This window comes from Stegastes partitus, unplaced genomic scaffold, assembly GCF_000690725.1.
Source record: "Stegastes partitus isolate 25-593 unplaced genomic scaffold, Stegastes_partitus-1.0.2 Scaffold67, whole genome shotgun sequence".
Lineage (NCBI taxonomy): Eukaryota > Metazoa > Chordata > Actinopteri > Pomacentridae > Stegastes > Stegastes partitus.
Genome location: NW_007577798.1, coordinates 935,022 through 957,960, shown reverse-complemented (window position 1 = coordinate 957,960; position 22,939 = coordinate 935,022). Strand labels below are relative to the sequence as shown.

Sequence of the window (22,939 nt, the reverse complement as noted above, 5' to 3'; positions counted from 1 at the left end):
ACATTATTAAAAACTAATTACATGGCTGATAATAGGCAGACAATCATTATGTAATGCATCATAAACACCTTTAAATCCTGAAATGCAATAACATTAAGATAAGATTAAGAAATTTTCACACTAAATCTAATATATTTCACCATTAAAGCCGCAACAATTATTTAAAAACATGTCAACTATTAAATTAACCTATTGGAAGTATTCTGTTTCCACCTTCCTAAAATTGAAAATATTCTGATTTCTTTATCCTTCTATGACAATAAACTGAATATCTTTGGGTTGACGACAAAATAAGAGGATCTCATCAAATATTTTTTTCAACATTTTTAAATAAAAAAACAGCAAACAGCTCGATTAATTTTAAAATATAAAATAAAATTAACAGATTGATCAAGAATGAAAATCTTTTGTTACAGCCTTATCCATCATTAAGTGAAATTATAACATGGATAAATGTAAATAGATATATTATACTGTCTACTTGCTTCTAAAATCTTACTGTAACACTTCACTAACTTTATTTCTGCATCTTTGCTCAGGAGTTAACTTGTGATTTAAAAGCATTTCAATAGAAATAGTTCATTTTGACAAGCAAAAACTGCCAAAGGAGCTGAGTTTGTTGTGAAGAAGCATTCAGAGGATGAAACTCCAGCAGTGGTGGTGTTTCACTGGAAACTAGTCAGCGGTTTGTTTAAATGTTGTCCGTCTGGAGGTCATAGTTTAATCGCCTTTTATTGTCCACCTCGCCGCTGCGGTGATGCTGTTTGGGGATCCGAAGCTACACCAGCAGCCTCGGGGCATAAACTAATTAAAATGAACACCGCAGTGCACGCTTTGACATAACCCGTGTGAACGCTGGTCTTGGGATTATGGCCTGTTTGGTGCCTGTCGCGGTGATTTCCACCACAACCCTTCCGCATTTTCCTGCTGCTCTCGGGCTGTGACGTGTCGTGCTGACGGCGGCCTCGGAGCTGGAGGAGCGGGGGGCTGTAGCATGACAAGATCTGGCTCCAGACGTCCTGCTTTGCTTTCAGCGGTGCTCCAGAAACAACCCCTAACCCCTCCTTCTCTGCTCCTCTCCGGCCCGCCCAAATAACACAAAATTCCCGACTGAATCCTGCCCGAGTCTGGGGGAACCAGGCGGCCTGGGAAGCCGAGGAGCGGACAGAGGCCATCCCTGCAGCATAAATCTGGTACGCGGGTCGTTCGTGCTCCGGGGGCGCCCGTTTTCAGAGCTCTGCTTGCACTCGTATTTGTCCGTGGCGCTTTGTTTTTGCATGCATGTGGTATTTCTATTTATTTCTTTATTCTTGCTGTGAGGCCGCAAAGGGTTGGGCCTTTTCTTCTCAGGCCCGGGCCTCAATAGAGGCCGTAATTGGTAAATCAGGCCTATCCGGTTAGCTAGCCACAAGCTGCCGATAGCTAAGCGTTTCTCTATCCACCAGTCGTTGTTGGTGTTTTGATATCGATTATAACTGTTGTTGTGCAGCTTCGCCTTCAACTGAAGCGTATTTAACGAATTCTAACCGCCTACGAGTATTTATAGTAAATGTTAAAATTAGCATTCGTCCAGACACCAAGCTAACAAAATGGCGGACGCTGGTGTGATGAATATCGGTTGTAGAAAAGGTGTGTGTGTGTTTAGCCCTCCTCCCGCTAGCTGGCTACTACAGAGCTGCATCAGTGTGCACCTAACGGAGCCTTGCATCTTTCTTTTGTGTTTTTTACACATTGCGTGTATGTCGGTGCAGCCAGATTTTCCTAAACGTGTGTTTTGGCCGTGACAGTCGGTCTTTGCATGTGTAATCAGTGCTAACGCTGCTCCAGTGGTCAGTTGAAGACATTGCCGTAGATCACCTCATCGGGTTTTGTGCGGTGTTTAGTCTCGCATGGATGAGCTGCTTAGTTAGTGACCGGTGCAGGATTTTAACGTGTCGCTGGTGTCTTTGAGCAGCCAGATGCTCTGGTGTGCGCCACATCTCAACACACCGTTGTCATCTTTTTTTCCACCTGGAGGTGGGGGATGGTACATTCAGTGGAAATTAAATGGCACCCCGGCTGCATCGTTTTCTGTTTACATCTCTGCATCCCCCCCTCCCCGTGTTTGTTTCAGGGAGAGATTTTTCTTCTCATCATCTCGCCTTCATCTCCCAGTGATGAAGGTGCTACCAGTTTGGCTGTGAGGATTGTTGTGGGGGAATATGTGATTTTGATTTTGGTGACTGAAGTAGTGATGCGGACATGGCAATTATGCCACTGGTCAATTCCCTTGCTATCCTTTGCCGCAGACACAAGCTAACACTGTAAAAATCAATTTCCCCCAAATGTGCTTTGAGCATTTTAAATTTCCACTTTCAAAAATCATGCATTTTAAATTGCAGTCATAACAGGCAATTACCACTGAGGCAGGAAGTGTGATTTTTGTTACAAGCTGAAATGATGTTGTATGCATGTAAATATGTGTAAATAAAATGTCCAAATAAATGTAGCTCTCTGCAGACAAACATTTGTATTCCAGCACCTAAAATTGGACACAACAGAGCACAACATGAGGCCGTGGTTTTGTTTTGAAAAGTTTCTGTACTAGTGCTGATTCACAGAATCCGTGTGCTGAGGTATGAATTATCAAATAAGACTTCCATATGCTTGACAGTTTTTAACACTTGGTTTTACAGCAGGATATATTTTATTTTAGACAAAACAACATTTAATATTCAGCCTGTCTGATAGAACAGTGAACACTATGCTTACATTATCAAGTCCACAGAAGCCTGCACGTGCAGTATTCAGTGCAAAAGAAATCAATGGATGGATACGTCTTAGGGGTTAACCAGTTTATCAGTTTGAGCAATAATCTGAACAGATGTTCAACATTTTTTTAGATTATTGGTATTGAAAAAGAAAAACAAACTGATTCCCAATAACATAACATAATTTTAAAATGCGCTATTTTGGCTCTGATGCAGCTGCCTCTCTCTGTATAGGTACCACTCTGCCATCTCAAGCTACGTATCCACATGTTTTCTGATTTGTAATGCATCACTAGTAGTTGCCTTGCAGCATCGAAGGATGCATTTTGAAAAGTTATCTTTTCATCATATACATGTAAAATATAAATAAAACAATTTCAGTGTAGTTTTCTGTTGTAGTTCATATTGTTGTAAATTTGGACACCAGATTTTTATTTTTACTGCAGTTAGATATAGTTGTATTTCTTCCAATTATTGTTATCATTGTCCTTGAACACTAGTGATCTGCATCCGTATCAGCCCTGAAAAAAACCACATTGGTTCTCCCCTAATATGTCTTAGCATTAGCTCATGCTGCAGTAGTTGTGCAATACCGGTCTCTCTGACATGTGACTCACATTAGATGGTTAGATTATCAATTCACACCACATTTTTCTATAACAAGCTCATTATGTCTGTCTCGGGGTACATCTTGAAAGATATTACTGCTATATTGGTTAACACACTGTGTTAGTCACGTTTGCGGCTGCATCTTGGGATATTGTGATGAAATCAAAACTGTTTCACGTCGCATTAATCGAGATGAACACATTATTTTTGCTTTTGTGGCCACAGATTGAGATCCAGTTATATCACACACAGCATACAAAACAAGGCAGTGTTCTACAGACAGATATTAATACATATAATTTTATATGATGCAATAAACATGGGTTGTCTGAGAAGATTGACCAGCAGCACATTTGTCCAGACTGCTACAACATTTAAGCATCGTACTGAAAAGATTTACCGAACATGTATGAGGATGTAGCAACAGACCGATGAAAGTTACTTCAGTGTGTAAAAGCATATAATTCATAACTATTCTGTTCATTATTTAATTTACAGGAGTGTGCAATGTTCATCTGTTAAGCTTTGCTCCCAGCAGGTTTGATCACCAGAGATCTAAGCTTTTTATCATTTGGTTTCAGCTCTCCAGTAACAAATGCAGTGCGAGGACAATGGATGAGGATGTCACCAGGCTTGCAATACATTCTGAAGAGCCTAAAATAATATTACACGGATCGGGTAATTAGCCATGCTTATGTTAATGTGTTTTTATTTACATAGAGTGTGTTTGTGGGTATGTGTGAGTTCTGATAAATATGGTAGTGTTGGGGTGTTTTAAGAAGCAGGATATTTTGGATAACCAGATAACCTGAAATGATGTAAGTAAAGTTGAGTTTAAAACAGTATGTTAGAACAGTTTCATATGATGGTTGCATGACATCAGTGGGAAAACAGTAATAACATTTAATGTACCGTAGAAATCATCCTCACACAACACACCGTGGCTATTGACTGTTATCTGGTTAACCGAGTAATCCTGCTTCTTCCAGATGAGGGTGGTGCCGGCGGGCAGGAGTTTGTTGTGGAGCTTCAAGAGACTGTGCTGGTGTCAGAAGGCGAGGGGGAAGGCATGGCGGTTCACAGGTTTGCCCCAGACGAGCTAGTCATCCAGGATGCTGTTGAGGATGTGGTTTCTGAGTATGTGCACTGCGATGAAGATGAAGATGTTGCTGTAGAAACCTGCGTGATGGCTCTGGAGGGCGAGGAGGACGGCGTTGCCATGGGAGACATCCCTGAAGATGGGCTGGACCCAGAGCAGCAGGAGGACGACCAAGATGGCTGTGGAGATTATCTAATGATATCCTGTAAGTTCACTGTCCTGCACTGCACTGGGTCGGATTGGTTTCCAGTCTGACATGTATTTGACGTGTGATTGCTCAAACCACCTTTAGAGACGTGTTTTAGACAGATCCTGAAATGGGGTAAATGCGTCCATCACTCCAAGACTCATAATTAATCTTTACCAAAGTGTTGCATTACCAGCAAACAGGCGGAGTGCATGTTCAGTTAGTATCTGATCTCCTAAGTCCATCCATGATCTGTCAGCTGTGTTCTGATCACGACAACTAAAGTTACACAAAAGCTCATCACTTAGTTTCTTTGCCTGAGTTAGGTTCTGGACATTTAGATAACACTAGCTAGGCTGTGGTAATTTATTTGTTACAATGCAGAAGTTGTTGTTCTTGTAGCATTTTTAGGCAGCTACACAACAGCTTGAGGTGTAATAGCACATCGTTCTGGACTGTAGAAGGGCTAACCGTGATTCATGTGTCCTAAATCTAATCTAAATTTCATGGAGAAATGAGTCGCTATAAGTGACAAAGAGTAAATGGAGTCTTATCCTCTTAAATGTGGATGAAGGTGAACAGTGTTGCCATGACAGAATTTTTAAGAAGTTCATGGCAATTAGTGGTTGCTAAACAATGTATGCTTGTTTTCATTGTAGGAGTTTTAAATTACATTTTGTTAAGTGTCTAGCTCTCAAAGAGAAGCTATTTCATATATTCTTCATTAATTTATAAAAGACGGTACTTATAAATTGTCATCAAAGCACTGCACTGTAAATGTGCAAAATTTAGCCAAAGTGACGGTTTTAATTGGTGGCTCCTGGGCAGGTTGATATAAAGTGCTAATTACAACTCTCTTCAATGACGAAGGACGGCTGAGTGTTGACGACAAAAAAACAAAAAAACAATGAACTTGTGACACCTTGTGTCCAGAATATTGACTCTGGTTGCTGAAGACAATTCTGTGCAGCTACAGAGTTTAAATTCGTATTAAAGTGTAAGAAAATGTAAATGTTAAATTTTAAAATCTCTCACTACACTCACAAATTTAGCACAAGCAGTTTCATTGTGCAGTAATTGCAGCAATTATGCAGCACCGACTTGATCACTGTACTTTGTGTTACAACATAAAGTGGTACTTCGTGTTGAAAGACGCAGTGGTACACGGTACTTGTATGAAACACTAATTGACCTTTAGTGTTAGACTTTAATCTGTTCTAACCGTACTGGGTTTTAGGACAGAGTACACAGTGTTGCGTAGAGATTGTCTTTAGCCAGATATGCTTACAACAGGACAATTTGAATGGTGGACTTCTGATTTGTTGTGTTACAGATACACCAGAACGCCTTCTAACCCGTGTATTTTAATAATACCGAGTGGTACATATTTCAGAATTGACTGGCTTACATTTTGCCATTGAGATAAGCGTCTGTGAGGCAGAGTACCACCTGTAAACAGTTTCATTCAAGCATTTACTGTATTTTTTGTCACAGTTTACACTGCTAGCAGCTCATGAGTGGCTGATCCCCCACACATCTTTAATGAAATGTACTCTGTGTCCCATTCGCTAGTGGACGAAGCTGGTAAAATGGTGTCTGAGGATGGAACAGAAGTTACGGTGGAGGGAGCTGTGGAAGACCAGGAAGTGGAGAAGGATGAGGATGGACAGGAGGTGATCAAGGTGTACATCTTTAAGGCTGATTCTGGAGAGGATGACATGGGTGAGTAGCAGTTACTACAGTTAACTACTTCTTTTTTTTTTTTCTTTTACACCTCCAAATTGTCTTAGAACATACTTTTTAAAAGTTTAGAAAACAAAATGCAAATAAATCTGTGCCAGTCTTGTTTACTGTTACATAAACTACGAAGCAGAAATAACTTAAAATAGACGATTTTATTACCTATCAATGTTTTTTTGGTGTTGACCTTAAAACAGGTTATCTGCAGGTCTTTAAAAGTCCTTAAAAGCATTGCATTTAGGATCTTAAAAAGGGCTCCATCAGGTTTATTTGGTTTGCATTTAATGACTGTATTATTAGGTAGGATTTATTGTCATGCTCTGTTGGAAAGTGCTGAAAATGTGATAGAAACATAGCTAATAATAATAAATGCTAATAATTTGACATGTAGGAATACAAAGGACATTATTGCCTTTAAGTCTAGAATTTAATTTAATGAACCCTTTACAAACCCTGGAAGAATTTTAAGACTTCCATCTGTAATTTCTAATACTATCTGGCATGCTTGTCATCAAGTAGAAAATTAAAAAATTGTTTTCATTCTGCAGGCGAATCTGTTGACATCAGTGACGGCGACACAGAGAGCATGGCGTTGACGGAGTCTTCAGGCCAAACACTCAGAGAGAAGATGGTTTACATGTCTGTCGGGGACTCTCATCACAATCAAGGAAACCACGGTGAGTCCTGTGGAGCCAGCGAGCAGGGATAGCTGTCATGAAACTGAACGTCACTAGTTTTTTGGTTTTGTACATGTTGGGCTCATCTACAGGTGGGTCCAAGGTGACTGATGAGGTTTATATGGAGGTGGTGGTAGGAGGCGAAGAGCCAGTAACTCACGACCGCTCGTATGACAGCGTGTCTCTAAGCAAGGACTTCATGCCTGTGGCCTGGGCAGCTGCTTATGGTCAGCACCCTTGTCTATTAAATTGCTTTTGAAACAACACTGGAAGCCTGTGCATCAACCACGTCTCTGAGTGTCTTGGCTTTAGCTTTGCACACGCTGGTCCGGTTGGTTTTAGTGCTAAAGGCATTCTGTTGCTCTTCCAGGTGCAGAGGACAGCGAGAGTTGTGAAAACCGAAACGGTGCTGCCTCGGCGCTGCTGCACATCGACGAGTCGGACGGGGTTGATGAAATCAATAGACAGCGCAGCAAGAACAAGAGACGGTCAGAGCCTCGACAGGTCCAGACAGGTAAGGACAACACAAAAAAAGATCAAACCTGCCTCCCCAGGGCAGCTTTGAATGCAAACAATAAATGCCCTTTGTCTTTTCACTGTGTAAAGAAACCTTTAGGTGCAACAGTGGTGCAGTCTAGAGCTTAACAATAGCAGAAAGGTTGCATTCATGATGAAACCTGCAACTGCGTCATTTTCATCATAAGTTATACATTTTTATTTAATGGATTAACACTAAATCCACAAAAAATAGGACCAAAACCCAACATGATTTTAAGTTTGAAGTCTAACCTGCAGGCAAAACCCTCAACTGATTCCATTTAAATGTATAGAAAAAAATGTACATTTGTACCTGAGCAGTGTTGGTTTGTGTGTAGCTACACCGGAGACATCGCTCCCTTGTGTGTGTGAACATACTTTGGAAAATAGAGTTGAAATCACTTTGATTAGTTATTACAGTTTACTGGACTATTTTTTTTTTTTGTTTTTATTTCCTTCTCCTGCGATGGTCCTCAACTAGTTTATCCTGGGGATTAGGGCTGAACGACGAAAAGCATTTAATCACAATTTTCCTGACAGATATTGCGATTGCAGTTTGAAATTGATTTATTGTTCACCGCTACTGTTGATCAAACTAAATGATGTTTTGAAGATGGATCCCTGTGTTTTACTGTCAGTTATGAAATCAAGCAAAAACTATCAGCCCTACTTGTTTCAGGTAGTCTTTTAGCAAGAATATGTATAGGCACAGCCAGTCAATCTGTTTCTCTTTGATTTGTGTCTGTAGTCTAACTGCAACTCACAATTGTGTCCTTTACACAGGCTCATCAGCAGTTTATTGTACCCTAAGTTGTAGTTTGCAAAATGACAACATTAGAACTGATTGATGAATTTTAACAAAGCAACCACAAAGATGGGATTTATTAAACCAAACCTTTTTATAATTGAAGTAAAATACATTTGCTTCAAGGCTTAAAACCTTCTGCACTTCAATTCATTTTCTGTTGCTACACTGAACTAAATCTTCCTAATAATTGTTATAATTTCACAATGTTTCACCAGTATTCTTCCATTTTACTGAAATTGTTCATCATTGTTTGTGAATAATGGAAAATAAAATGACAAAGTTACTGTTGACTTGACAAAACAAAAGACGACCCTGTAGTTATTTCCTTTCCCTTCTTTTCATTTTTGTCTCCAGCCATCATCATCGGTCCGTACGGTCAGCCGCTGACTGTTTACCCCTGCATGCTTTGTGGTAAAAAGTTCAAGTCGCGAGGCTTCCTGAAGCGCCACACTAAGAATCATCACCAGGATGTTCTGACCAGGAAAAAATACCAATGTACAGACTGTGAGTTCACCACCAACAAGAAAGCCAGCCTCCACAACCACATGGAGGTCCACGCTCTGAGCAGCAAGGCCCCGTTCGAGTGTGAAATGTGTGGCAAGGAGTTCCACCAGCAGGCGGCGCTGTTCTCTCACAGACTGCAGCATCACCACCGGGAGCCCAAGAGCCAGCCGCCTCCACCGCCCACCAAGATGCATAAATGCAAGTTCTGTGACTATGAAACTGCTGAGCAAGGACTGCTCAATCGACACTTGTTGGCTGTTCACAGTAAAAGCTTCCCCCACATCTGTGTGGAATGTGGAAAAGGCTTTCGACATCCCTCAGAGTTGAAGAAACACATGCGCACACACACTGGCGAGAAGCCTTACTCCTGCCTGTACTGCGACTACAAGTCGGCCGATTCCTCTAATCTCAAAACGCACATCAAGACTAAGCATAGCAAAGAGATGCCATACAAATGTGAGCGCTGTTTCCAGACCTTTGCAGAGGAGGAAGAGTTAATGCAGCACGGACTAACACACGAGGAGAATAAGACCCACCATTGTGCCCACTGTGATCACAAAAGTTCCAACTCCAGTGACCTGAAACGCCATATCATATCTGTTCATACCAAGGACTATCCACACAAATGCGCCGTCTGTGGGAAAGGCTTCCACCGGCCATCTGAACTAAAGAAGCACTCGGTATCCCACCGCACCAAGAAACTCCATCAGTGCCGGCACTGCAACTTTAAAATTGCAGACCCTTTTGTTCTCAGTCGCCACATCTTATCTGTCCACACAAAGGAGCAGCAGGCCTCACCTGAAAAGAGTGAGCCTAAGAGGACAGAGACACACACTCCCGTTGCGACACCTAAAAAGTCTGCACCGAGTGGGTCGAGCAGCTCCGGTCCGCCTGCCAGAGTCAGTGCAGCCAGCTTAGCCAGCAGTGTGACTGTAGTTATTGGCAAAGGACAAAAAGAAAGGAGAATCTACCAGTGCCAGTACTGCGACTACAGCACCGGGGACGCGTCGGGTTTCAAGCGACACGTGATTTCCATTCACACAAAAGACTATCCACACCGCTGCGAGATCTGTTCGAAAGGCTTCCGGCGACCATCGGAGAAGAACCAGCATATCATGCGCCACCACAAGGACGTGGTGCAGGCAGAGTGACTCTGACCGAGCCAAATACTGTGCCACCACAAAGAACAATGTTGAAGCATCCATCACACCCCAATCACTGCACCCTCAGCGCAACACCGTTCACATTAAAACAATGTGGTGTGTGCTGCACTTAGTCCATTCTGTTGTTTTGCTCTTTATGATCCTCAGCCTAATGTTTGTTCAGAAATGTAAACACATGTACATAACATTAACGCTCTGCCAGAGTTAGCAAACCGAGCCCCCCTCCGTAGACTTGCACTTTTAACTGCATGTCCCTTGCTGGTGACAGTGTGCATGGCAGATTGTGCAGACGTCTCTTTGTAGATACACATTTTCCTTTTTTTAAAAATTTTGCAGGTAGCAATCAGTTCTCAATCATGATGGTCCTAATTATTTGTCTTAAAGCTGAAGTGTAATTTTCAAAATGTTTGCGTCATTTTGTTAAGATGTACTTAACACAGCAGTGTGGATTAGCAACCTGTTCCCAGTAGCACTTGGTCAAATCTCGTGTGCGAGCGTGTTGCGTGCGTGAGAGAGCGAGTGAGAGGGAATGTGAGGGACAAAAAAAAGCAACTGTTGTGCTTCCTGGTGCTCTGACCCCCACCACTCTGTAACATAATGCTTTTTGTTGTGTTAAAAAAAAAAAAACAAACAAACAAACACAATGCCGGCTGTGTGCAGAGAAAAGAAGCAGTTACACGTATGCACATAGATCGTGATGCGATCATTACCACATCGCTTGGTTATCACATGTCCAATATTTCTGTTTGAAGTCGGTAAGTGTACTGTAAGTTTGTCAGAGTAAGTGCCCAAAAAGAGCAGAGATGAAGCCCTGACTGACAGTATTTAATTCATTAATGCTACCTGGGGAGTGAGAATCCCAATAATTTGAAACAGCAGCTTTTGTGTGTGATGAGGACAACGTTGCCTCCTTATGTACGTTTTTTAACATTTAACCATGACGAGCTGTTCATACCGATGTGTTTTCTTTTTGTTTTTTGTTTTTTTACATCTATGAATTGACATATCTGTTAAATCAAAGAAAAAAAAGCATCATCTACAAGCACCAGTATGATACCAATATTAGGCTGGGATAAAATAATACAAACTTCACATCAGTGTCCCAATATAACTGTCTCGTCTAAATGGGAATCGAACAGTATATCCGGTGCTGCTGTTTTGAAACTATGGATTAAACACTTTTTGTTTTCGCCAACACAGATGTACTTTTGCCAGTAGAAAGGGAAAACGTATATCTTTTTAGATGCAACTTCAGAAGACAGGTGCTGGTGGTGTACATGTACTTTGGCTTTTTACATTTTTTGTTATCACCTGTGATTATTTCTGTTTTTATATTTATTTCATTTACAAGTTGTTGTATAGGTAAGTGTAACTAGACTTCTATGGGACGTAAATTATTGTTTTGTATACAAATCTGTACAAAGCGTGTAGATGTAAACACTTGATAAAAAGGAAAATCTCAACTGTGTTGTTATGGATGTACTTCAACGTATTTGTTAAAAAAGATAATAAAGCAAAGTATTTTAGCCGTTTTGTTTTATTTGCCAAGATGGCGCTCGGTTACAGCAAAGTCTTGAAACCTGGCTTTACATCATGTTTTCTGGCATTAAGAGTTTTCCTTAACATTTGAGAAAGCAGAACGAATGAACTGTTTCAGTTTGTAGCGGCGATGTTGGAAAAGATGTAGAAGTTTCACCACAAATGTCAAGGTCCTCAGAAAACATCGCTGGCATGATGGCGGGACATTATTCAGCAGGGCACTCGGCTAAAGAAGGAAAAACAGAAGCTGATTAGTTACTAACATCGCTCATAATCTCTGGTTGTTTTGTTTATGACACTGGATATAAAAAGTACCGTTTTTAGGAAGGAAAGCAATGTTGTCAGGCAGGATGTCGGTGTCCAAAGAGAACTGCCTGAACTTCTCCATCAGCTCAGGGCTGAGGTCCACTGCACGTCCTGTGAAAGCACATATTAATCTGCTACAGTTTGCGTAACAATACTGCAATCGATTGGATGGAGTCTTGCATTATGGCTAGATGTGACTGTACCGTATAGTTTGTTGACAACGGTGGCATCATCCCCCTTGGTCTTGATGGTCTGAGTCAGAGCGTACTCGTCGTACTTCACGTCAACCACGCGCATGTCGTTCTTGTTCCCCCAGCCTGACAGAGGGACGAGGGCAGAACGGATGAATTGAAAGCAGAAATACGGGTTAAATTGTGCATTTGGTTTGTATGTTGTGCGCTTACGTTGACTTGTGTATGTGAACTTTCCGGGCACCTTGGTCTTGGTGGCCAGATTGTTCATCCTCCAACAGGAGCCATCAGAGCTGCATCGAAACAGAATTAGTTCATCTCCTTTTTTAAAAAAAAGTATTTTATTCAGGCTAAATCATTGTCACTCCCTCTCTGTTCTCTTGGACTCACTTGAGACTGGAGTATGATATCTCCATGTCCCCGTCAGCAGTTGGGGTGAGAATGGCCATGCCCATCTTCATGCTGCCTTTGCGAGTGACAAACCACTGGGCGTTAGTGGCAAATCCAATCAGGTACCACTTTCCTGCCATCTGTGGGTACACACAAGAAACAACACAAGTTATACAAAAACACAATATAGGTTTACTGACACACACACATAACAAAAAATGTGAGAAGAAGACTTTGGGGAGAATAAATAATTGAGCTTTTTAGATGAATTAATGCATATTAATTATTATATTATTGCATTTTGTTCATTTTGAGAGCTCGAGGGGCATCCAGGTGCATGTAACTTTTAATCTATTACCTACATCTGTGACCGAATAAAGTTTTATTTTGCTGCCAAATAATAATAATAATTATGTATGTTGTGTGTCTTGTGCTTCAGTACTGGATTATAGCAGCAAAAATCCACTAAAATACACTTACATTAAATTCCACTTAATAGATTTTCTGAAATGTGTTGAGCTATCTAATTTCCTGAGGAAGCAATTTCAGCCTATTTTCCATGTTTGTAGTCAATGCAGAAATCATCTATACGACTTTTTTTTTTAAATGCAATGAATAAAAAATCCATCTTTAAAAAATGATGTATTTCATATATTACATATACTCATTATAAGCAAAATTAATAGAATTGACAAATGATGCTCAAACTGCAGTAAAAACAATCTGAGCAATTAAATAAAAATAAATACAGCTACCCTGACTCTATACAGTGACTAAAATATGAATTATTAGACGTTTCACCCTGTCGCGTCTCTTACCGCCTGTAAATTGAAGTCTGCTGGAGGAATGACTTCGGAAGAAACCGCCAGGGAGCAGAGCACAGCTCCCAGCAGGGTCAGCAGTGAAGTCATCGCCACTGAGGAGCACAGTCGGGTGCAGAAAAAAAGGAAGAAAAACGTAGATGAAGATCTGAAAATGTGTTGTAGAAGTTCTGCCTGACGACCCTTTATATAGCGGAGAGCGGGACTACCTTTCCCCTCCCACACAAATCCCCAGAACTGGGATGAGTTCAAACACGTGAAGCTTCACACAAACACATGCACAGTTCCACAGCCACAAGGTTGAACCCTGCCAGCGCAGAATTCAATCAACCGTGACAGTAGGCAGGAGAAACATGCAAAGAAACAGCATGACCTGAATAACAAGTGAGCACAGATTATGTCCCGTCCGTCACAAAGTTAGACTTGGAGCACGGATAATGTGTTCTCATAGAAATGATGGCGTAATTTCATTTTGCAGCTTCCTGTTTTTGAGCATAAGCTTTGAAAACAACAACAGTGTCCAAAATTGGTAAACAAGGCAGCGGCTGGCCTCCAGTGCTTTCTGTGGCAGGCACTACAGAATCAAATTCAACCGTCAGCAGTTGCAGCAGTAAAGCACAGACACAACACAAATGCCCCTGCAAGTTGGATTCCTAATCGTACCTCACTGTGGGATGAATGGGAAACTATAGCATCTCTTCTATGGGTTTAATGTCTGTAAATAATTGTCTCAAACGTACACAAACTACCTTCATGAATGGAAACAGCGTATATAAGAGAACTGTTTTGCTCTTTATTCTAAAGTTGACCTGTAAACAGTCTCACCTCTAGCTGCTGTTCTGCAGCATTTGATTATATCACAGGATCATCAGCAGCACAACAGGTCACTCATCTAACAGAGGAATGGAAATTGAGAGTTGTTTTATTTCATCTGCTCATGAAAATGGTGTTACATGATCAAAAGCACCAGAACAGCCATTAAACGAACCTTAAAGAGTGAATATTTCACCAGCTGCTGTTTCCAATGCCAAGAATGAACTTTGAAACTCAGCCGTTAAGCCGATATGGACAAAAACTCCTGAAGTTTATGCAGAACTTTCAATAACTTCTTTATCATGACAACAGGACAACGTTTCCCTGCTGATGAAGAACGCGTGAAAAACAATGTAACAGCAAGAAAATCAATTTATGTTTTTAAAGGCCATTTCTATGCTCCAGACGTTGGCTTTCTAAGTTGAATAGAGAAGCTGATTAGAATGTCCTCACACCAGAACACTACTGGTGCCACACTCAAAGGACTGAAATCCCACTATTTCTATATTGTGTAACTAGGAGTTAATACTGTACATCTGATTACAGATGTACAGTATTAACTGTAGCAACATTACCGCTGCACTAGTGCTGCATTAAACATGTATAAATAAAGCTGTGTACCTGTAGTGGAAAGTGCTAAATACAGTTTTTTTTATAGGTTTTTGTACTTTATTTCAGTAATGTCTCTGATGTAATTTAACACTAAAGCAAATCCAGTCGCCTTTATTTTTGCACTTAGATGTACTTTTTACTTCATTGGACTTGAGCTTTAAAGCTTTAGTTACTGGAGATGTTGTGATAAACTGGTTTTAAGCAATAACTGAAAAAAAAAGAAATATTCATATGATATTAATCCAAATATGATAACACCATAAATAATTCAGCATCAGTACCTTTCTACTTGACTCTCCAGCATATGAACAACATACGATACAGGTATGGTTAAAGACTCTCTCTCAATCCTTCTACACTCATATTTGAATGTAAAAAATAGCACTATAAACAAAGTGAAAATAAATTAAACATAACATTATTTTTTTTCCTTTCTATTGATTTTGCAGTCTCTTTACTATTGAATTCTCTTTGTCACAAAAATCGTGAAGTGAAAATCTGACATCATGACAGCTCTTGTTACTATTTTGCACATTCAGGTGATAGATTCTTATAGATTATAGCAGATTATTATTATACGTAAAAACTACCTAGCAGTATGTAAAATATTAAAAACTAGCTTCGTCTTTATGAGCTGCTACATTAATGTGATGCGTACATCAGTATAGTGGTATTAATTTAATATACTGTATATTCAGCACAAAAACGTAATATACATTATTCTGAAATGAGCTGTCCTGCATATTGAACACTTGCACTTTTGTTTTTTTTAAGCATTAAAGTAAAATAAAGCACCATTGATTCAATGCAGTATTTCTACAATTTAGTATTTTTCCACCTCGGCACAAAGGGAGCTTGTACAGTTCACTTTCTGCAAGATCTTTTCTGCACCGCACAAATTCAAACATAACTATAGGAGTACTGATTAGGAGCCCAATTGTGTAATGTGTTGGAAATAGGACACTGCAGTCAGGTTCAGGCAGATACAGATCACAATATAAAGACTCCTCCAGCATACATACTTTACCAGTTTAGACAGGTGGGCTTTTAGCCCCGAGGAAACCAAAAAGTAAAATAATGTGCCAGAAAAGTATTTCTTTTTCACATTTTCTAAGGTCATAGTTGTGCAAACGCCCCAGAAGTCTCCTTTATAGTAATCTGTGAATTGCCACTCCTGTATATAGCAACAAGTCACAACATTAAAACCTTTTGTGTGTGCCACCCATGTCATGTTCCTCAAATGATTCCTGAATAGTCTTTGCAGTGTCGCACGAAACGTTATCCTGCTGACAGAGGCCACTGCAATCAGGGAACACGGTTGCTATGAAGGGGTGTAGATGTCTGCAACAATGTTTAGATAGGTGGTACGTGTCAAGATAACATGAATGTCAGCACACAAAGTTTCCCAGCAGAACATTGCCTTAAGGTTTTCAGCAGTTTGTGCTACAGTAGCTCTTCTGTTTAATCAGATGTCATGGTTCAACTTCTTACTCCCCGCGCACATTAATGAGCCTTGTGCACCCATGACCCTGTTGCCAGTTTCCCTGGTTGTCCTTCCTTGGAGCACTTTTGGTAGATACCAACCACGGCATAGCAGGAACACCCAACAAGACCTGCCTCACTGCAATCGAGGACTGGATGGCACCTAACTTCCTTCGACTAAGTCTTGAAGTCCCAATCACATTTTACAGAGTGTCACCCTCCAACTTCAGACCACTTCCACCAACATAAGGCAAGGCAGATTTAATTGTATCGCACAATTCAAAGTGGTTCACACAAAACTATAAGAAGACAGAACACATGCAGCAAGAACCTTGGGAGGCGTCTTCGATCGCAGCCTCAACTTTTAACAGCACATCAAGACTCTGGTCCAATGATGCCACATACAACTTAGAAATATTGCAAAGATTAAACCAATTCTCCCCAGAAACGTAACTATGCAGCTGATACACACCCTCACTTCCTCAAGCCTGGACAACTAAAACTCTTAATTCACCTGCCTCAACAACTCAACAATCACATGGCTGCAGTTGGTTTAAAACACAGCAGGGAGACTTCTGACAAACACATAAGGAACACATAACCCCCGTCCTGACACAATTTTCATTTGAAGACGATGATTGATGATGCCCATTTTTTTTTTTTGTCCTTCAAGAACTGTCTGTTCACTCGCTGCCTAATTTATCCCAACACTTTACACCACTGTAACAAGAAAATCAACTTTACTCACCTGACAGTGCTTTTAATATGGTGACTGACTGGTGTATTGCAGAAGCGAAAGCTAAGAATGAACAGCAAAGATTCTCACAATGTTTACAGCTCTGGTTGGGTGAAAATGAACTCATGCCGTGTTGGCAAAACGTGAAAAGTGTCTCTTTCTGCTGCTCTTCCACCTTAGGAGTGCTCACGCATTATTAAAATACTCTTACTGCCGGTCTTATTGTCGCACCATAAGAGGAGCCCAAATAAACAATTGTGTTACGTATTTGTAACAGTTAGTGACCAAGTGAATCCAGACACCAACAACTGAACGGAACATTTTATTTAGTTTGACTATAACTGCTAGCAATGATGACTTGTTTGCCATTTTTCTGCCAATTTAGAATTAATTTCGTAGTTCTTTTCACCAAGTGGGGCATATTCAGAGATTCCTATTGTTGCAAACTTTGACTTAGATAAACTTTATTGATCCACAATTAAACTGTTTCTTTATGTAAACAGTTAGCTCAGCATCCAGAAACAGAAATACATGAATTGTCATTTTACTGACTGTATAATTTATTAGCAATCCATTGACCAAAGCAGACCCAGTGTCATGGTCAATCCATGCCAGTTTTTTCCCTTTTCATTGTGTTTTCCTTCTGTTTCCTGTATTTGTCTCTCTTTCTTTAACATGTGACTTAGATGATCTGATCACAAGTGCAGATATTAATTCACCCAGGATGCACTCACTCAGATCTCATTCCGAGTCACTTCTGGCCACATTCTTTCAGCAGTTTGAGCACAAATGTGTCCTGGGCCAAACTGAAGGACCACCTACTCAACTGACATGCTTCCCACCAGAGAAAAACAACAATGCATTTGGCAGAGTCCTGGAGTGGGCCTTGTACCAGCAGCTACTATTAAGCATTCGTTTTGCAGAAGCTTGGAGTAAAAATAGAGCACTTTAAAGACACACACTGGTGAACATCGAGCCACATGGTGCTAGAAGACATATCATGAGCAAAATTAGCAGCGATAACCTCCTCTTTAACAGACCTCTGGAGTTTCATAAATACACTAGTAATGCGAATTGACATCATGTTGTGCAGAGTAGTTTCACAGAGCAACGTCATAGATTAGCTGGTGTGCTAGAGCTGCAGTGAATGGGGAGAGAGAGGCAATAACTTCTTCTGCACATTGTAAAGGAGCCGGTGTAGAGGTACGGCTGTTTTAAGGCAGGAAGGGAACATTTTTGTGGAAAAAATGATTTCCAAATATGTAGCAGTGATACACAGAAATGAGACTTTAGGGGTTTAAATAATAAATGGCTTTGAGAGGAAAATTAGTGTGTAGCCAATGAGCTTGATCATGGGTCAGGTCATGGCACTTATTATAACAGGTCATGTCTGGACTTGGAGACAAATGTAGGTAACAGGTTGGTTCCAATGTGGAGCTGCTCTGTGGATGCCGGTTTGTTAAAGTATAGACCTGTGCAAGACTCTGGCCTTTGGTCTTTGCAAACAGAAACTATACAAGTGTTTATTTGAATATACAGCAGGCAAGTGAGAAATAATCCAAAGTGGTCACTCATGATGCATCTGTAGACGCATTCCGGTACCAGATGTACAAGACACATGTTAATGCAATATTTGTTTGAATGTTTACGTGTGCTTGTAGACATTACACTCCAAGTCATCTGCTCCTCATCATCCCATCAACATCCAGTACCTATATTCTCCTGTCATTCACCACCAGTCCTTTGCTCAGCTCTGTGTCTCCTTCAAGTAACCCAGTCTCTCCCGTCCTTTAGTTTCCTCTCCTCCTCCTCCTCCAGCCTGCCTGCCTGCCTGCTGCCCAGCTTCAATCTGCTCCGCTTCACCAGCCGTGCCAACTCTCCCTGCCTGCCACTCCAATCTGCAGCTCTGTCTGCTTCTCTGTCAACCATGCAGCCACACTTCCTCCATCATCTGTATTCTCCTCCAGTCGCTCAGCCTTAACCCCTCACCCACTCTATTATCAAGTCTGAATCTTCGTTTGGGTCTCAGGAAACAAACCCAAAGAATCTACTGAACTCAATTTATTTGGGTGGATTTCACCATGTGTTTTCAGTAAAGAGTGCATTTACCATCTATCTATAGCTAACGTCTACCTTGTAGCACAACTAATAACTTAGAAAATAGTCAGTAATATTAACTCTTGATTGAAAGGTCGTAGTATTTAGTAGGGAAATATCCATACCAGTGTTGAGCAACTGTTACAAGTAATTTTGCTTTAAGTGGTGAGCTGCCCTTAATAGAAATCAGAAAACATTCTGACTTTTCCTTTACAACTCCTGTTTTGACGACTCCCAGATGACAGCAGTAAACATATTTTTTTGGAGTAACATCAATCCTCTGCCCTCATGGTTTGTCCAGTCCAGTTTTGCTAATCTAACATGAAGGTAAATAAAACACAAAATGAGCAACTGAACTCCAAACATAATGGAACAACTACAGGGCAATCCAGCATTTTTCACATGCTGACTGAAATTTAAGTGTTTTGTATTGATTGTATTTACTGCTTCCACAAAATCCTGTTTCCCAGTGGAGCTCAAATGCATGCGTGAACATAGTACATACAGCACATACTGCACAGTCACTGAAGGCAGGAGAAGTATAAATAATAAATATTGTTATTATCTGTACATTGTTCTCCTGCACTGATTTGTAATCCATCCATTATCTATACACCGCTTCATCCTCACTAGGGTTGTGGGGGAGCTGGAGTCTATCCCAGCTGATTTAGGGTGAAGGCAGGGGACACCCTGGACAGGTCACCAGTCTATCACAGGGCTACACTTAGAGACAGACAACCAAGCACACTCACATTCACACCTGCGGACAATTTAGAATCACCAATTAACCTCAACATGTTTTAGGACTGTGTGGGAAGAAGCCGGAGAACCCAGAGAGAACCCACACTGCACGGAGAGAACATGCAAACTCCACACAGAAAGATCCTGGTGTCCTCACTGGGACGCAAACCGGCGACCTTCTTGCTGTGAGGCAACGGTGCTAACCACTGCTAAACCCCTGAATATTGAAATGACAAATGGAATGAACAACAAGCACACTGTATTTGACTTTTGAATCCTTACAGCTTTACCAGTGAAGATATAAAAATCCTCATGGTAGCATCAGTCAGTAGTCTTGTCTTTAGTAGCAATAATGTGTAAAAATGTTAAGTTGACGCATAGTAATAAGATCGAGTAAAGCAATAGGAGCTACTGGTCCAGCAATGTGGGAATCAAATCCACAGAACAGCCAGTGGGTGGCACCAGAGGAAAGACTGTCCATACTGACACACTGTGACTCTGCTGGCATGGAAGTTTGACGGAGCCGAGATGCCAAATTAACCTTTCAGCTGAGTGTTTTAAATGGAAGAAATGTATTGATTTAAACAACTGGATCGATGTGCTCCGCCCAAGATGTGCATTATGAGAACTGATGATGGCTAATAGTGGGAAGGGTGGAGTGAAACTGGAGTCCAGACATTACAGGAGAGTGGACACACTGTTTAATCTTCCATTAGCATTATGCTATGTGAGGCAAAATGAAGATTTCGTCATTAGAGTACACTGAAGTGGGCAGGATTTTATTAGTTTTTTTTTCCTTCAATTTGAAATAAATAAATCATTTCAGTAACTGACTGTTTACAAAAACAGTTATTGCATGTGTTTAAATTTGTAGGTCTGGACGGTGTGAAAGGAAAACCGCTGGTACTGTGGGAAAGCAATGAATAAACAACATTAGATTGAATAATCAATAACACAGAGCATTGCAGAGAAGAATATGAAGTGAATACAGAGCGAGAGAGAAAAGAGAGCGGTTGCATCAATAACAGTAAAGAAAACTGAAGCTGTTCCAGGAATTTGACTGTCCTCCCACCACTGACTCACGGCCACGGTCAGATTTTTGTGCTCTATTTGTCAGTCAATTTTTTTTTGTTGTTTTCTTGCATCTAATATTAAATTGAGACACTAAAACGAAGGATAGGATGCGTCATCTGTCAGGCACGGTGTTCTCCAAACACGAGGAACTCAAAATATCTGCGATAACCATGACATACGACGTAGTTTAGCATGTTGAAGTGCTAAATGTCACATGCCACACATAACTGAAGCTCTGAGGAGGCACAGCTGAGCCTGACAGGTTGAGTCTGAGTTGACCCAAGGTGACCACAGTACCGAGGAATTTCTCTACTCTCCTGTTTCCACACTGCTAATCGAGATGTTTCTCCATTTTTTCAAATCCATCCAGCAACTTCTTAGTGTGTTTTGACCCTGACTGGTTCACACAGCTATTATTTAGCTCATATTTTTATTTCATTTTTCAGCTAACATGCAGTCAAAACATAACAGCATGAAGGACTTTTTGCACGTGTAGAAAATTTGTACAATTTACAACAAACATGGCAGTGCCTGCAGCTTTATGCCTCCAGCTTCGATCTTCGAGCAATAAATTCAAACCCAAAACATGTATCAGTGCTTACTTTGTTAAACAGTCTAGCACCTTTATATAGCCCTGTAACTATTTCAAATTAAAATGTATTAAGAGGCTGGAATGCAATAAACATGAGAAACTCTTCAGCTGATAGGAAAGATGGAATTCTCCACACATGCTGCATTAAAAAGTTAGTCGTTGTTACAGGAAAGTATAAAGCGAAACTAGACCAAGTCAGTGAGGCTGGAGCGAAGAGAGGCTGAGGCATCTGTCATGGTGAGGAACTCAACCCAGTTCTGATAGAAGCCACGTGAAAACTCTCCCGTGTCGACCACGAGTCCCCACAGGCGGCTCTGGCCCGTTTTGTTCCTCAGAGCCAGCTGAGCCTCTCGCTCCGTCACATTGAAGCTGATGTTCAGGACTTGTGTCACCAACAGGTAAAGCAGTCCACCTGTGACGATGCTGCTGTACCAAGCGCAGGTGAAGCAAAGCGCCGTGCTGTAAAGAGAGAGGAAACGTCACTGTAACAGATTGTAGCGTTTGAAATGCATTTACAAGTACAATGTTTTATTTCCTAATGCTGGTTGGTTAACCAGTACAGTTAGTTTACATTAAATATGACACAATTTGAAGAAAAAATAAAGAATTCACCTTCTTTTTCTTTTGATTTTGTGGTCAAAATAAACAGAATATATATAATAAGAATAAGAAATATGTAAATTAACATTAGTAAACTGGAACGGCATGTTTTCACTACCTGCCAGCTGTTTTAAATGCTCTCATTTAATTCTGAAATCATAATGACATGAAATATTGACAGCTTCCAGGAACAGTTATGAGTTCAAAATAATAAGAAGGACAAAATTCTACTTTTTCTTCTTTTTGTCTCGCAAATGCTATTGATGATTTTCACTCATATTCATTAGAAAATGTGTCATACTTATTCACTGACAGCACATTTATATTTAGATTCTACAATGTTGACTTCTAATCTGCTCTTATGTTTCTTTCTATAGTCACCTGCAGACAGTAGATTTAAAGAGAGCTGCATGTACCTGGACTGAGAGTAGACTCCGGGGCAGTAGAAGAGAGCCGTCATTAGATACTGTCGAGGACAGAGGCTGCAAAGCACCAAACTGATCCCGTACACAGAGGTCAACAGGAATACACAGAGGGTCAGCAGAAAACTGCGATGGTTGGCCTGTCCGACACAGCTGTTAATCCTACAACACCTCAACACAGAACACACATAAACAATGCACCAGTCAGAGCAGGTTAAAGCAGCAACACTCATAGTCTGACTACACACTGCTGCATGTAAAATGATGCATGTGCTATACTTTGCTGAAAGTAGTTTAAGAGCAGACTCCTTGGCTTTTGTTTTCATCTCAGTAATGTATTCTGCAGTAGAAAGAAAAGTCATACTATAGCATGTCGTTTTTGTCAAAAAAGGTCACGTTTCAGAATGTCGTCAAAACGTGTCAGGATGTAGTATATAGTGGAAATAGTG

The 22,939-nt window shown here is 40.7% G+C and overlaps 3 protein-coding genes across 4 annotated transcripts in view; 1 reads left to right on the top strand and 2 right to left on the bottom strand.

The window, feature by feature from the left end:
• Positions 1 to 404: 404 nt before the first annotated feature.
• Positions 405 to 11,600, top strand: LOC103353332 (zinc finger protein X-linked). Of its 2 annotated transcripts, XM_008276251.1 has the most exons (8): positions 405 to 1,193; positions 3,941 to 4,037; positions 4,349 to 4,663; positions 6,218 to 6,367; positions 6,934 to 7,062; positions 7,155 to 7,289; positions 7,433 to 7,576; positions 8,762 to 11,600. In XM_008276251.1, exons 2-8 carry the CDS (start codon positions 3,971 to 3,973, stop codon positions 10,060 to 10,062), a joined length of 2,241 nt encoding a protein of 746 aa, XP_008274473.1. In that variant the 5' UTR covers positions 405 to 1,193; positions 3,941 to 3,970; the 3' UTR covers positions 10,063 to 11,600. The 2 variants fall into 2 exon arrangements, with proteins under 2 accessions (XP_008274473.1, XP_008274474.1); XM_008276252.1 differs by lacking the exon at positions 7,155 to 7,289 and having other exon boundaries at positions 408 to 1,193.
• On the bottom strand, positions 11,594 to 13,468 carry LOC103353333 (lipocalin). Its single transcript, XM_008276253.1, has 6 exons — positions 13,319 to 13,468; positions 12,501 to 12,640; positions 12,324 to 12,403; positions 12,123 to 12,236; positions 11,929 to 12,030; positions 11,594 to 11,839 (listed from the first exon to the last, which is right to left on the bottom strand). Exons 1-6 carry the CDS (start codon positions 13,409 to 13,411, stop codon positions 11,820 to 11,822), a joined length of 549 nt encoding a protein of 182 aa, XP_008274475.1. The 5' UTR covers positions 13,412 to 13,468; the 3' UTR covers positions 11,594 to 11,819.
• Positions 13,469 to 21,289: 7,821 nt separating this feature from the next.
• Positions 21,290 to 22,939, bottom strand: part of zdhhc23a (zDHHC palmitoyltransferase 23a) — a 13,312-nt gene continuing 11,662 nt past the window's right edge. Inside the window, exons 4-5 of the mRNA XM_008276250.1 lie at positions 22,485 to 22,652; positions 21,290 to 21,927 (exon numbers count right to left, since the gene is read on the bottom strand). Coding sequence (XP_008274472.1) covers positions 21,654 to 21,927; positions 22,485 to 22,652 — 442 coding nt within the window. The 3' untranslated portion in view covers positions 21,290 to 21,653. The remainder of the gene's footprint in view (positions 21,928 to 22,484; positions 22,653 to 22,939) is intronic.

Excerpts from the sequence above, each read along its gene's own strand:
- LOC103353332 (XM_008276251.1), top strand. The coding sequence starts at position 3,971 with ATGGATGAGGATGTCACCAGGCTTGCAATACATTCTGAAGAGCCTAAA. Across the intron at positions 4,664-6,217 it reads AGATTATCTAATGATATCCT|TGGACGAAGCTGGTAAAATG; the intron begins GTAAGTTCACTG and ends CCCATTCGCTAG. Across the intron at positions 7,577-8,761 it reads GCCTCGACAGGTCCAGACAG|CCATCATCATCGGTCCGTAC; the intron begins GTAAGGACAACA and ends TTTTGTCTCCAG.
- LOC103353333 (XM_008276253.1), bottom strand. The coding sequence starts at position 13,411 with ATGACTTCACTGCTGACCCTGCTGGGAGCTGTGCTCTGCTCCCTGGCG. Across the intron at positions 12,031-12,122 it reads CGTTGTCAACAAACTATACG|GACGTGCAGTGGACCTCAGC; the intron begins GTACAGTCACAT and ends GTGCTTTCACAG. Across the intron at positions 11,840-11,928 it reads TGCTTTCCTTCCTAAAAACG|CCGAGTGCCCTGCTGAATAA; the intron begins GTACTTTTTATA and ends TTCCTTCTTTAG.